Genomic DNA, 15752 nt, shown 5'->3' on the forward strand with positions numbered 1-15752 from the left:
GGGTCAAAATGATTTACATCTTGACTTAGAAAGCTGATTTGGATTGAACCCTGAAAAATCAAATTGAACATAGAAGCCAGAACGTGGCTAACCAAACTTAGAGCTAGGGCAGGGTGAATCAAACCTAGATTAAGAAACCTGAACTGGAGTAACCTGGACAGAAAACTGCAAAGTCACTTAGTTTCACCTTTAGGTTGCATATATAAACATGAAGGGGAAAATATCTGTGAATTGAAAATAATTAATTAAAGAGGACTTTAGCGTGGTGAAGCACAAGTGATATAAATCCCGCAGGGCTCAGCATTCAAGTTGAAGGGCATCAAGAGTTCGATACCCAGAGGTGTACGCCCTTATGGCAAGGTCAAAGCCAACAGAAAACTATCGTTGGTGGGCAGGAGAAAAGTAATCATCGTGTTTTGCACTAGAGACATCGAAACAGGACAAGTCATCGTGGCACATCTCGGCCTACATCTCAGCCTGTCAAGGGACGTCCCAAATCACAGCAGTGTCCCACAAAATCTCCAGACATCATTCCTATGTACATCTATTGTTGGAAAATAAGAGCTGCCGTTATAGAGCCGTGCATCAAACTGACAACATAATATTTGAAAAGAATCAGCCAACAGGACAACTATTCACTTCATTCTGCTTGAGAAATTGAGGACCTTTCCCAATATACTAGCGCTCTTTGTCCGCTCATTCACTATCAAAACTGTCAGTCCCAACCAAAAGAGAAGAAAAACTCCAACTACCTTATAAAAGCTTCAGACGAAAACTTGTGCCTACAAATCCTACCAAAACTCAATATTTTCTCACTTCAAAAAAATATATATATCACTATTTCCTGTCAGAGCATCCTCTCCAACATACTGAGTAAGCTGTGTTACCCTACCTCATTCAACTTTGACGCACTTAGCTGGAGGCAGTAGCGTGGACAGGGGCAGTGCAGATCTACATGATCATGCCGCCATCAATGGATAAAACCTGGGAACAAAATTTTACATTAATCATTTGATGGATTATAACTCCGCCTCTGTATAACTGTTTAGTTATACACTGCCGGTCCCAAGCCCCGATAAAGGAGGGTTGCGGTAGGCCAGTGACAGCCAGCATAAAAACTTAGTCACACCCTATGAATATGAACTAATATGAGAATTTCGTTGGGGCGTTCCCTACTGAGCGACGCGTTGTACTCTATAGGCCCGGAGGCAGTGATAAATGGGCAAGGGTTGCTAGGTTGTCATCCAGAAGCGACGCGTCACACCAGCGCCCGGGTGTGGTGTCAAATAGGCAAAGGTTCTCTCACTTTGTTGGACGGGTGGAGGTAAAGAAGATAGTTCAAGACCATAAAATTAGGTTAGCCACTTGGAACATAAGGTCTTTAACTGGTAAGTTGGTAGAGTTAATAGATGTTATGTGTAAGAGAAAGATGGATATTTTATGTCTACAAGAGACCAAATGGGTAGGTGAGAAAGCAAAAGTGATAGAACCTTGGGGATATAAGATTTGGTATACAGGAATAAATAGAAATAGAGTAGGGATTGTTATTAGTCGTGAGTTTATAGATAATGTAGTTTAGGTTCGTAGGAAGGGTGATAGGATTTTACTTATTAAATTAGTATTAGGTACGGATATTATTAATATTATTAGTGTTTATGCACCTCAAGTAGTTTTAGATGATTTCATTAAGCGTCAATTTTTAGAAGATTTAGATGGAGTAGTACAAGGGATATCTTATGGAGAAAAGTTTTTCATCGACGGTGACCTTAATGGACATGTAGGCATTAGTAGGGATGAATTTGAGAGTATCCATGTAGGCTATGGTGTAGGAGAAAAAAACAAAAGTGGATAAAGGATTTTAGATTTTTGTTTATCCTATGATATGATCTTAGCAAACACTTGGTTTAGGAAAAGGGAGTCTCACCTAGTAACATTTAAAAGTAGGGTTAATACGAGTCAAATAGATTTTTTCCTACTTAAAAAGAGAGAGAGGGGTTGTTGCATCGATTGTAAGGTTACACCAGGAGAAAGTGTAGCTACACAACATAGAGCCTTAATTTTAGATCTTAGAATTAGAAAATGCGACAAAAGGGATAGACATAGGATAGATCCTAGAATTAAGTGGTGGGCACTGAAAGGAGCTAAACAAGGAATATTTGTAGAGCAGGTAGTTAAGGAAGTTGATTGGTGTCTCGAGGAGGATTCAGAATCAATGTGAAATAAAATAGCGGGTGGCATGAGAAAGGTGGCTAAGGAGGTATTGGGTGAGTCTAAAGGTGGTGCATCGCTAGGTAAGGATACATCATGGTGGAACGAGGATGTCAAATTAGCTATTAAGGTTAAAAGAGAATGTTATAGAAATCTAAGTAAGAGTCGTGATAATGAGAATTTGGAGAAGTATATGATAGCAAAGAAGGAAGCTAAAAAGGAAGTTCGAAATGCGAGGGATAAGGTATATAAGGAGGTTTATGACAAGTTGGATACCAAAGAGGGCAAGAATGATATTTATAGGCTTGCAAAGATGAGAGATAGGAAATTGAGGGATATGGGTATGGTTAGATGTATCAAAGATGAAACGCAAAGGGTTTTAATCAAAGATGAGGAGATTAAGGAGAGATGAAAATATTATTTTGATAAGCTATTTAATGGAAGTCATGCTCAGGATCTTGGAGACTTCTCAATTCCTTTTCATGAGATGAATCATGACTTCATGCGCAAGATTCAAAAGAAAGAAATTGCAGAGGCTTTGAAGAAAATGAAATCAAGAAGGGCAGTTGGCCCAGATGGTATACATATCGATGCTTGGAAATGCTTGGGTGAGAAAGGTTTAGAATGGTTGACAAATCTTTTTAACAAGATTTGGTGGACAAATAAGATGCCTAATGAGTGGAGGAAGAGTACTTTGGTGCCTCTATATAAGAATAAGGGTGATATACAAGATTGCACAAACTATCGTGGTATAAAACTCATGAGTCATACTATGAAACTTTGGGAGAGGGTGATTGAGTATAGGTTGAGGAAGGTTATCATGATATCGAAGAATCAATTTGGTTTTATGCCTGGAAGATCAACTATGGAAGCTATACATCTTCTTAGACAACTTATTGAGAGATATAAAGAGAGGAACAAAGATTTGCATATGGTTTTTATTGATTTGGAGAAGGCATACGATAGAAGTACCTAGGGATGTTCTCTGGTGGACAATGATGAAGAAAGGTGTTTCTCTCAAGTACATTAGTATAATTAAAGATATGTACGAAGGAGTAGTAACCAATGTCCGCACTTGTGGAGGGGTGACAACCAATGTTCCTATAACGGTTGGGTTGGGTTACATCAAGGATCTGCATTAAGCCCTTTCTTATTTGCTATAGTGATGGATGAACTTACAAGATCAATTCAAGAAAATGTGTCGTGGTGTGTGTTGTTTGCTGATGATATTGTTTTGATTGATGAGTCTAGAGCTGGGGTTAATGCTAAGTTAGAATTATAGAGACAGACATTGGAAGCAAGAGGTTTTAAGTTGAGTAAGAGTAAGGCAGAATATATGAAATGTCGGTTTAGTAAGCAACGAAGTAGTGATGGGAGTGTAGTGAAGCTTGGTGAGCAAGAAATACCAGTGGATGACTGTTTCAAATATTTGAGATCCATCATTCAAAAGTATGGAGAAATTGATGGAGATGTAAATCATAGGATAAAGGTTGGGTGGATGAAATGAAAAAGTGCAACTGGAGTGTTGTGCGATCGTAGAATGCCATTGCGGTTGAAGGGAAAGTTTTATAGGATGACAATTAGGCCCGCTTTACTATATGGTACGAAATGTTGGGCTGCCAAGAGAGATCATATTCAAAAAATGAGTGTAGCTGAGATGCGTATGCTTAGATGGATGTGTGGAAATACAATAAAAGATAAGATTCGAAACGAGGAGATGCGTAAGAAGGTAGGCATTGCATCCATTGAAAATAAGATGAGAGATAATCGTTTACGGTGGTTTGGACATATTCAGCGAAGGCCTAATGATGCTCCAGTTAGAAGGATGGAGAAATGGAAAAATATATTAGTTAAAAGAGGTCGGGGTAGGCCTAAGAAGACTCGGATGGAGATGATAGGAAAGGATATGAATGCTTTGAACCTCACCGAGGACATGGCATTGGATAGAAATGATTGGAGGAGAAGGATTCATGTGGAAGACCCAGAATGATTTTCTTTTTTGGTTCATATCGCTGACCCCAATTGTTTTGGGATGAAGGCGTAGTTGATGTTGTTGTTTGTTGTTGAATCATTTGATGGATTATGACAGAAATCTTTTCACATGAATATGAGCTCATAACATAAGAAGGTTGCTTATCACTGAAGATTAGGTTGTACATGCTCAAAACCAGCAGAGGACAACCATGTATAGGGAAAGACATATGTAATTGTATCATATACCAGTCAAACCATGCCACTTAGCCTCATTGGTATGAGACGCTAAGTGGTACTTGTATGAAACAAAAAGAAGTCAGAGGATGGAAACCTATCCAAAGCATTACCTGTCCAGTGATGTAACTAGCTGAAGGACTAAGAGCCAGGAATTCAATCAACCCTGCAACTTCTTCAGGTTTTCCATATCTCCCTGTGAATGAACCAGGCTAAGAATGTAATTTGCACATCGAACAAGGTAAAAATCAAATTATAAGAATAACATCTAAAAGAATCACATGATGAGCTTCAGTGATGAATCCACTGGTTTTTTCCAATCCCTTTTTGACATAAATCGCTTCCCCCTTCACCTTATTCTAGCCACCAAGTGAACATAGTAAGAAAAACTCAACTTTAATTGGTTACTAAAATGATCTTTCATGTCATTTATCATGTTATTAGGAAAAAGAGTGAGTGCAATTGTTCCGGTGAAAAGTATGCCTTAATAACCAGCCCCATTCCATTTCTCAGTTTGGTGCAGACTTATTTATTTCTTCTATTTTTGGAGTTTTCTTACTTTTTTACTATAGATAAATGTGCTCTGTTCCAAGTAAAGCCCAACAACTTAACATTTGATATTCTAGCACTGAACTACCAAACGTTCTGTTTCTCTTTAAGTTGGTGACAAAAGTCACACAGATGATTCAACATCCCTTACCTAAAGGAATTGTGTCCAATATCTTTTTCTCTACATCATCTCCAAGTGTTGCAGTCATGTCAGACGCAATGAATCCAGGTGCAATGGCATTTGCCTATACCATAAGTAAAGAAAAAAGGTCATGTAAGAAAGAAAACACAAACACACACGCACACAGCTCTCTCTCTCTCTCACAGTGATATTTCTGCTTGCATATTCCTTTGCTACACTCTTGGTCAATCCAATCACTCCTGCCTTTGCTGCACTATAGTTGACCTGTCCTATGTTCCCAACTAGACCGACAACAGAAGATATGTTGATAATTCTTCCCTGCACAATCAAGAAGGGGAAAAGATTAACATATTACTGAAATAATCCAACAAGTGAACATGAATACCATAAATTGCCTTAATAATATAAAACACAGGTAAAAGATGTTTGAAGCTGTATGTCATGGTCATGTACTGTTATCTGTACTCGGGTTTGGATTGCTAGGTACAGGTGCATAATGAACCAAGCTAGCTAGGGCTTGACCCATTTAAGCTTGGCTTGGGCTCGCTCTGAGAAAATAAATTAGCCGAGCTTGAACAGGTGCTCGGTTAAGCTTGATTAGCTTGATCAAGCTCGGTTTGTGTGGTTAACTGGTTATATAAGGCATTAGTTTAGTATATGCAAATATTTTTAAATAGAGAAAAAATCTTAACGGGTAAGCCACTGGTCATTCACAGGGGAGGTGGTGAGTTCGAATCTTGACCCTTCTCCATTGTTTTCAAAGTCTTTTTAGTTAAAGATGTTCAGCTCGAGCTAGACTCAAGCTTGAACAACCTATTATCTTAACAAATGGAGCCAATACAGCCCAAGCTTGGCTCGAACTACGCTCGCGTTCAGCCCTATTGCTAGGGCTAATGAAGCGACTGTATCCTCATTCAACTCCATATTTACTTTCACAATGCACCAAAGCAAATTGCTTCTGCAGAAGAGGAGAGATAAAAAAAGACAGGATGAAAGAAAAAAAGGTATTCAATATTGAAAACAAGGAGCAGCCATAGACAAATTTAACGTAAGATAAAAATCCTGGAATAATTAAAGGACAAGATTTTGGAACAATAGAAGAAAAAAGTCACCTCTTGGGATCGATTAATGCCAAAACATCAAATACCACGTCAATTTTAGCAGAGAGAGAGAGGAGATGTGTGTTCCAACACAATGATGAGTGCTTAGGATAAATAATCTTTTATTATTGTCATATTAAATTTGCTTTTGGTATCTCCATTGTTTTCAAAGTCTTTTTAGTTAAAGATGTTCAGCTCGAGCTAGACTCAAGCTTGAACAACCTATTATCTTAACAAATGGAGCCAATACAGCCCAAGCTTGGCTCGAACTACACTCGCGTTCAGCCCTATTGCTAGGGCTAATGAAGCGACTGTATCCTCATTCAACTCCATATTTACTTTCACAATGCACCAAAGCAAATTGCTTCTGCAGAAGAGGAGAGATAAAGAAAGACAGGATGAAAGAAAAAAAGGTATTCAATATTGAAAACAAGGAGCAGCCATAGACAAATTTAACGTAAGATAAAAATCCTGGAATAATTAAAGGACAAGATTTTGGAACAATAGAAGAAAAAAGTCACCTCTTGGGATCGATTAATGCCAAAACATCAAATACCATGTCAATTTTAGCAGAAAGAGAGGAGATATGTGTTCCAACACAATGATGAGTGCTTAGGATAAATAATCTTTTATTATTGTCATATTAAATTTGCTTTTGGTGTCTTATCATAACATACTCATCCCTCGCTACCTCAATATACAAACTGTAGAACACATGATTTCAACTATAGATTACAACTCCATTTAGTTTGAACTTGTACTAAAAACGCACACCAGAAAAAAATAATTCCACAATACCTTTTTCTTTCTCATCATGACCTTTGCAGCTGCCTATAAAATAGAACAAAGACAATAAGCTACAAATTCAAAGCCAACTAGCACAGAGGAAGCTAAAGTTTGCAACGTGTATACCTGTGTGCAAAGATACACACCCGTGAGGTTCAAATCAATAACTTCTTGCCACTGGGATTTCTTCATTCTCATCAAGAGACTATCCCGAGTAATCCCTGAAGGCATTGAAGCATGATTAGAATATTAAGAATAACCAGCAGTGACAAAATATAAAATCACAGCATTCATATTAACCTGCATTATTTATTAAAATGTCAATTGTCCCCCAAGCATCAACTGCCTGCAGATAGCAAAATGCAGTGACATCAACTCATGTAGAAAACAGTATATAAATAATTCACTATTCACAATATTTTGCTCACAGTCTTGATCATGGCTTCAACATCCTCCTCCTTGGAAACGTCTCCTCCAAAAGTAAGTGCTTGCCCACCAGACTCTGCAATCTGTCACAGAATTGAATATTACCACTAGGACTAGCCAAATTGTCCCCTGCTAATACAAGGGTCTGAATCAAAAGAAGGAAGGTGATTAGAAATTTCAAATTTTACGAAAAACTAAAACTTCATCTAGTGGTATATTTAATTCAAACTTGATATATTAGGTAATTTTTGGGTTTATGACAAAATCCATCATAATAACAGGTTCGCATAGAAATAGCCATATGAGTTCATGTGAGAGTGGGTGTGGAACACCTAGGAGTCATTCATGTTGAAGCAAGTTTCAACAACACTATGGGTACAGACCCACAAGGTCGGTACCTTTCCTGGTGCTCTGCAGGTACCAGTGGATTCAAGGGCACAAAAAGGGTACACCATTTGCTGCTCGAACAGAAGCAGGAAATGGTATTCATATGGGAATACACTAGGGTATGCAACAAGCAGAAATCATGATGAAAGGTCCAAAACTTGGTAGCGATGCAGCACTACCAGTGATTCATTGAAGTGGCATGCCATTAAATTATGTAAATGACATAACCCATATACCACATAATGGATGCAGACCTCAAAAAATTAGGGTAAATTTAGAAATAAAATGGAAAACACTCCAATCCAAGAGTAATAAATAACTAGATGGTCTGATCAAAGAATATTATATTAGTATGGTCTGAGAGGAAGTACAAACATCCACTTGGACACTTCCGCTCTAGAATATCATGGAGCCCACACTCTTCAATGGTGCACAACAAACAAAGGGAACTTTTACCAGGAAAAAGTGTCCAAAAAGCATAAGCCCCATGCTATTTTTGGGTAAATTGATGCACATCCTTGTCTAAAGAAATATCTTGGTGAAAAGTTATCGTTAGACAAACTTTGCCAAAGAAAGAAATGTCTAAGGGAAATCAAGCAATCCTAAAAGAATGTAAATATCCTTAATCCAAAGAGAAAAACTAAACCACATCAAGAAAGAAGGTTTCCTACGTCAATTTAAAATTTTATAAAGCAAACTAAGTTTGCACCATACAACCTGCACATTGACTTTGATAGGTCCTAATTTAAGAAAAAATGAACATAAACAAAAAAGGTTTATCGAAAAATGTACCAGATATTCCTTAAAATATTAACATATACATATAGAGCAATCCAGATATTTGAAAGTTTTGATGTGTTAAAAGTTCTGGTACATTTGAGAAAGATATCAAACAGTAAGATTTGTGTTTCTGGAACAAATAGTAGGATTTGTGTTGTCTGGAGTCTGGACAATATGATGCCAAGTTAGTAGAGTGTTATTCAATAATTGTAAAAGCACAATTTTACAACACAGTTATAAGATCAACACTCTTATATAGCACTAAGATTTGGACTGCTAAAAATGACAGGAAGAGAGAGTACATGTCATATATATATATATATATATGTGTGTGTGTGTGTGTGTGTGTGTGTGTGTGTGCATTAAGTTAGATGCACAAAAGAATAAGATTAGAAATGAATAGATAAGGAGACATTTAAGAATACCACCAAGATTAGAAATGAATGATGCCATTTAATATGGTTTGAACCTATGTCACAGGGATTCGGCCAACCAGGTGCCGCACCCACGTCGACGCGACGCGGGTGAGGGTGCGGCACCCGGTGCGGTCAACCCGACCCTGGGTGCGGTCAATGCACCTAGGGTCATTTTCCTCCAGTTTTTAGACTAAAAAAATCCCGATGAAAAGGGTTGTGAAGAGGAGGATTAGGGATTTTTGCCTAATCCTCCCTTCGTCTCCTCCTGAAACCGAACCGTTCTGCCAAACCAATTATGCCCCTGACTCCCTCTGATCTCCTCCTCTCCTCTTCGACTCCCTCTGCTCTCCTCCTCTCCTCTACGTCTTCCCTCTCTCACTCTTAGAATGTCGGGGAGGGGGCCGACGTCGTCGTGGCTGCGAGCAGTGCTAATTTGCCACGAGGTGCTTGGGTGCTCGGCTTCTCAACATGTCCATCGTGCACATGGTTGTGCGCACGGCTTGTGCTTTTTTGGGTCTTTGTGTTTGCTTTCCCTTTGCCGCAGCTGACATGTTGAGATCTCGTGGTTCGGATCAACGGTTGTTCAACCTATGTTCATTTTCTCCGTTGATCCGTCTTCGATTTGGGTTTTCTAGTGGGTATTTGGAATTTAGGGTTAGGATTTGGGGCTTTTCGAATCCGCCTTCGATCGGTCTGTATTTTGTGTGATTTACTCCTTCTTGGGGTCTAATTTTTTGTAAAGTTTTCGATTAATTGAGATTTGGTGGGTTTCCCTTGGTTGTAATCCTAGGGTTAGGGTTTTGTGGGGATCTCGGTAGTTATCGCTCGATCTTGAGTTGCTTCGGCAGAAATTTTGTATTTCCTCGTTTGTTTACTCGTTCCCCTCTTTCAATTGGTTACTATTTGTGAACTTTCTTGGTTTTGTAGAAGAGTAATCTTGGGGCTTCATGTTCATTTGATCTTTCATTTCTCCTTGTCCATATACATATATATATATATACATATATATATATATATATATATATATATATATATTGCCGCACCCCCGTACCCAAGGTTTTTGAAAGTGCCGCACCCGCACCAGCACCCATGTGACATAGGTTGAACATGTGCAAAAGTATATCACAGTATCAATAAGAAAAGTGGTGCATGATGCAAGTAAAAGGAATTTTAAAAAGGGAAAAAACATTGAAAACTTGAAATAGAGCCACACCAGGCGATACAAAAGATTGTAAGGAGAGGCTGTAGGTCTAGATAGAAATCAATAGGAAAACGGGATTCATAAGGCCAACCCCATGTAGTTGGAACAAGGCTTGTAGGGAGATGATGATATGCTACAATGTACCTTAAAAGCTAGGAGCATTTCAAACATATATAGGGTTTTGTAACATCACCACTCGCTGCTGGCGTAGAGAAATATCAAAACAGGCATTCAGCACTCAAGCAAATTTTAGAACTAAAACTGATACAGAAACAACACAGTTGGACAATAGAGTAGATTGCACACAATGAGAACATAGCAAACTTCAGAATAACCATAACCTGAGCATTAAACAGATGGCATAATATACATCAATCAAACCATCAATTTTGGATCACACATCATTCAGGTAATGAAGGGGCCCAATCACAGAATACATATCTGGTTGCTTGTACCAACTTTTTCTGACCTTTTCCTTGTAAAAGTTATAGAAAATGTCATTTAAAACAGAGGAAAGAAGGCTTGCAGAAAGGTGTTTTGACATCAAAATTACAATGGAAATGGAAATGAAAGGAAAACATGCACAAGAATTTCCTGTTCTAAATTCATTTATCTTCACTAGCAGGCAGACATATGTAACGAATCAAGGGTGCACGAATACAATGCCAACAAAGGGCTACACAAGTGCACAACAAAACCGTGTCCTCTAATGGACTGATCACAATCTCATAAAAGAGATAGAAAACACGAACTTCACAATAACACAAAGGCACAAAGCCTATAAGAAAAAAAGGATTTTATAAACTCACACAAAATGCCTCTAAGAGCATGCTTAAAAGGATAGAGTGAGGCTCTATTTATAGAGCCTCACTTGTAGTGAGGGGAGGCAGTCCAACGACTGGTTGGACTGCCTCCCAACAGTCATTACATTTTATATAAAAAAGGCAAAAATACATTTCGGTCCCTAACGGACTGTACCAAATACATATTCTAAAATGACCAAAATACCCTTGATTGATATACCCTCTCAAATTTACGGTGAAATCACCGAAAGTTTACTAAGAAGATACAAGAATCTGAGTAGAGAAAGAGATTTGGTGAAGAAGTCCAGAATCTGAAACTCAGACTGAACATATGGCAAAGTAATTGTTTTCTTCAAATATTCTTCGCAAACATAGTAGCAATCCATGTCAATATGTTTCGTTCGCTCATGAAATGTGTAATTGTTGGCTATATATATGACGTTTTTGTTATCGCAGCATAGTTTTGAAGGTTCTGAAACATCAACACCCATATCTGAAAGTAGTGTTCTCATTCACACGACCTCGGTGGTTGTTGTAGTCATCGCCCCATACTTAGCTTCCATAAAAGATAAAAACACTTTTTGTTACTTTTGGCATCGCCAAGAGATGAGGAAATCACCTACAAACACACAAAAACCTGTAGTGGAGTGACGGTTATTGGGATCACCTCTCCAATCATAATCAATATAAGCAATAAGATTTCAAGATGATGAAAGGATAAGAATAGCCCTTTAGATATAGTTTTCTTGATGTATCAAATTATTCTTAACACTGCACTCATGTGAACCGACATGGGCGCATGTTGAAATTGACTTGCTGTAATAACCTTATTTGTTAATTGAGGTTTTGGGCCTGGGATCCACATTCCAGATCCGAGACCCAGAAAGCATCCTTAGGTGTATAGGTAAAATAATCCTTATACAAGTATTTTCATGGGATCCACGATTGGATCCATTCAGATCCAAACCATGGATCCATACCGAGTGGGAGGTGCAGGTCCAGAATCGCGACCAGATTTGGATCCCGAGTCACAGACCCGAACCCGACCCGCACGCTAAAACAAATAAAGGGGAGGGGGTAATAAGGCAACCCGATATGGGTTGCCTGATATATCAGATGCAGACGTTAGGGTTCAGAGAGAACCCTAACTTTGATCGCAAGGAAAATGGGGGAGAATGGGGGCGCAACCACCGGAGGAAGGGTAACGGCCTCCACCATTCTCAGGAAGCCATCTTCCTTCTAAAAAGGGATTCCCGAACCCTTTTTCTCCTTCACCCTCGTTCTCTCTCCCTCTCATCTCCCTCTCGTTTTTGTGCGCATCGTCAGAGCCACCGTCGCCAGCAACTTCCCACCCGCGGCAGGCATATACGCCACTCTTGTCAAGCGAAGCTCCTTCTTCCTCCTCGTTGTTCCCCCTCGACCCGAGATCGACCTCAGCCGACCCTTCTCCCGCAACGGTCGTCTCCGATCACCGAAAAAAACATCGAAAGAGGTACGACGCTTCTCTTGAATCTAGGCGTGGTTTCGATCTCGTGTAATCCTTTGAGATGAGGGTCCATGGGAACCCTTTTGAGTAATACAGGAACTACCTTTTCCCTTCTGATAAAAAAAAAGAGAGATTAACAGGAATGCCACTGCTAAAAGTGGAAAAAAAATGAAGAGAAAAGCAAAACAGAAGAAGAGGGGGAAGGGGTAATTAAAAGTTTTGATTTCTCATGTAAACGGGGATAAGTTCAAACCCTTCATATTTTAAATTACTCGAAATATTTAAGGCATTTGAAGGGACTTTGTCTAGGATTCTAGGAGACATAAGTCTACCATAAGAGAATCAGAACACATTGCTTCCTCTAGTTTTTGTTGCGGAAACTGTGCAACTACTGGGTGGGGGCGCAAAGTGGTTGGTTTGGTTTTGTTGAGGGTGGTGGTTGTCGGGTTTATGATTTCATCACCTCCATCTTATTGCTTCAAAATTTGTGTTATTTTTATCACATCAAACAGAATTTAGATCATCGTTTCTTGAGGTAAAACCTTGCTTCCAGCTCTTTCTCTAAAACCATTTTGTTGGTGTTACAGGTTGATAATGTAGACTCCAACTTCATTCATGGTTTTCAATTTTAGGTTCCTAGGATTTCTTTTTCCTGTGATGTTTCCCAATTCCGGTGGTGTTTCTCAGTTACATCTTTTTGACCGAGTGTTTTGCTTCTCGGTACATATATTGGAAGATTCAAACAGAGGGTTGTTGCTTGCTCATAGCAGAGTCCATGGAAAAACCTATCTATGTTGTGTTGTATCTCTGCATGCTGCAAAGGAACTAGATGACTTGATTGCTTACCTGTGCATCTATTTTTATTGTTCTCTTTTTTTTAAAAAAAGAAAAATAGGTACGTTGTGTATGTTGAATCCACAGGGGCTGATTTTATTTTTTTTAATTTTGGTTGAAGGCTTAGTTCTGCTTAGATTAAATTGCTGCATAAAATTTGGGCATCATGTTTTGTTTGAGATTCATGATGGGTATAGTTCATGGCCTAGTTAAATCAGAAAGAATCGACCCTTCTGTCCAGAATTAAGAAAAGGGAAATCCGAATGGTGCCCAACTGAAATTTTTGACTGGGAAAATATGTTTCAGGTACCCACTTCTATGGGGTGCTTCAGTGCTGAACAGAAGATAATATTCCTGTTATAAAACTGCATATGTGTGTGGGCTGTTCTGACACTGAAATCGTGAGATAGACAGTTGGAATGTGTGTTGATACACGTGCATTAAGCTAACTACGTTTGCCATGATTAGTGTTGTCCATCATACTAATGCCATTCATGTGAAATAAATGGAAATATTGCTTATGCCTGATTTTTTTTTCAGTTTTGTTCCTACAGCATATGTGTATAGTTGGGTTGGTTGACAGGCTCAGTCGGCTGGACTGAGTTGGATATTCAGTTGGGAGGATGTTAGGTCCAGGGTTGATAAGCCCAACCAACTTCTCTATCATATGTAGAAACTTATACTTCTGCCCGGTGAATATGTAAAATGTTATCTTAGCATTTCATTGTACTGGTTGTGCAATCATGAATATGATCATGGATCAGTTATTGATATTTTTGTGAACATGTATGCTTGATCAGAATGTGTAATGTATGTGCACACTCACACACTCAAAAGAGGTAGGCATTAACACACATAGTAATGATGCATATGATTGAGAAATGACATGCTTATGATTGGGTTTATTTTTGCATAAGAGCACATACATTTGGCACTTTGGCCTAGTGTTATAAATGAAACACTGTTTTGGTTTTGTTATGTGATGGATCGATGGCCTAAATAGACTATCACCAGCCTGGAGAGTCGTCGGTTTGACTGCTTTTCATGTGTATTTTGATTGCATCACTTAAACCGCACAAGTTGATATAGCACACTACTACACTGTTCTACTTGTCATCACGGGCTGGAGTCCCGTAAGGGTCCTCACAAGAGAGGATGTGGGTTTTCACTTTACTTTTGCATATGGTGTTGCAAACTTAAAGAAAAATATAATAAACAATAACAGTGTAATATATGTTCTGGGATCTTCTATCTGCAGAATGAGGATCTTGGAGATCTGATCTTGGGAAGACTGTGAGGATACAAAAACTCTGTGTGCTTAAATTTTGGTGCCCTGAACCCGATATTGAGGTTCCTTCTCCTGACCATGGTTTTATGGAGAGTCTGTCACTTTACCTGGGGGTGGTGTGTTTGACACAGCTGTGGTTGTTTTTTGTACCAAGAAAGTGGCACATGTGGGGGTGGGGTGTCCCTTGTGTCCCCGACATTAGATTTAGAGGTCTAATGTTACGAAAGTGATTCGGTCGAGGGTTAAGTTGGAACCCAGTAATAAAATACAAATTGTGTGCTAAGCTACCCTGGGAACCTAACTTAACCTTGGAGATTGTACATGTTTGGTGTATCCGCTGGCAATGGTAATTAAAAAGAGAAAACTTAAAGTTGTATGCATTTAATAGGGTATACATATGAAAAGAAAAAAAAACTTAAAGGTAAGATAATAAAATGATTCATACATTGTAAAGAAATCATGGATTTTCCTGTTATGCACTAGGTCATGCATATTTGAATTGTTTTCTAAATCATGATATGATGGTGAGTGTATGTTATTTACTTCCTAAATGCATGCTGAACGACTTGACTTGGTTACTTAGTTCTTGCTACATGCTACTGCTCTATTGTTCCTTCCTGGTGAGTATACGAAACCTGTTGAATGTATGATTTCTTAAATACTGCAAATTATTATATGAAATCTTATCCATGTTTTTTGTCTCACTTGGTTTTTTTAGAAGTAGTTGTGCTCAGAATTTCGGTTCTGACACCCTACTTTGTTGGTTTTTCACATGAACTGGTGATCAGTGAGGTTTGACTAGCTATTGAGAGGGGACAAGAGTCACACTTGGTTTTTGACGGCTTCACTAGTGCATAGAGTGGCTCTTTCTTTTGTCTTTTAGTTCTACTGTTCTTTTCAGTTCAATGTTTCAGTCACTCATTACATTACTTTCTGTTAAGTAGAACATTGTCTTTGAGATTGTTTTTTGATTCATAAATAAAGAGGTTGTCATGGTTCTTATGGATGATGATTGTAAGTTCTTTTGTGGTGTTTGACTATCCAGTTGGAATTGAAACTCTGAGGACCCCGGGTCTATGGAAAGTTTTCCGCACTACAACAACAACAACAACTACGCCTTCATCCCAAAACAATTGGG

The 15752-nt window shown here is 38.7% G+C and overlaps 1 protein-coding gene across 5 annotated transcripts in view; it reads right to left on the reverse strand.

The window, feature by feature from the left end:
- The window catches only part of LOC149840864 (3-oxoacyl-[acyl-carrier-protein] reductase 4-like), a 48226-nt gene that overhangs the window by 13059 nt on the left and 19415 nt on the right, over positions 1 to 15752 (reverse strand). For 4 of the 5 annotated variants that reach the window (XM_090003402.1, XM_090003401.1, XM_090003398.1 and 1 more), the window contains exons 4-10: positions 7422 to 7502; positions 7294 to 7339; positions 7120 to 7214; positions 7006 to 7038; positions 5291 to 5425; positions 5117 to 5210; positions 4530 to 4612 (exon numbers count right to left, since the gene is read on the reverse strand). In XM_090003402.1, coding sequence (XP_089859528.1) covers positions 4530 to 4612; positions 5117 to 5210; positions 5291 to 5425; positions 7006 to 7038; positions 7120 to 7214; positions 7294 to 7339; positions 7422 to 7502 — 567 coding nt within the window. Of the gene's footprint in view, positions 1 to 550; positions 985 to 4529; positions 4613 to 5116; positions 5211 to 5290; positions 5426 to 7005; positions 7039 to 7119; positions 7215 to 7293; positions 7340 to 7421; positions 7503 to 15752 lie in introns of those variants that run through there. The other variant, XM_090003399.1, reaches the window with a different exon arrangement.

This window comes from Nuphar pumila, chromosome 4, assembly GCF_984573655.1.
Source record: "Nuphar pumila chromosome 4, dmNupPumi1.hap1.1, whole genome shotgun sequence".
Classification (NCBI taxonomy): Eukaryota; Viridiplantae; Streptophyta; class Magnoliopsida; order Nymphaeales; family Nymphaeaceae; genus Nuphar; species Nuphar pumila.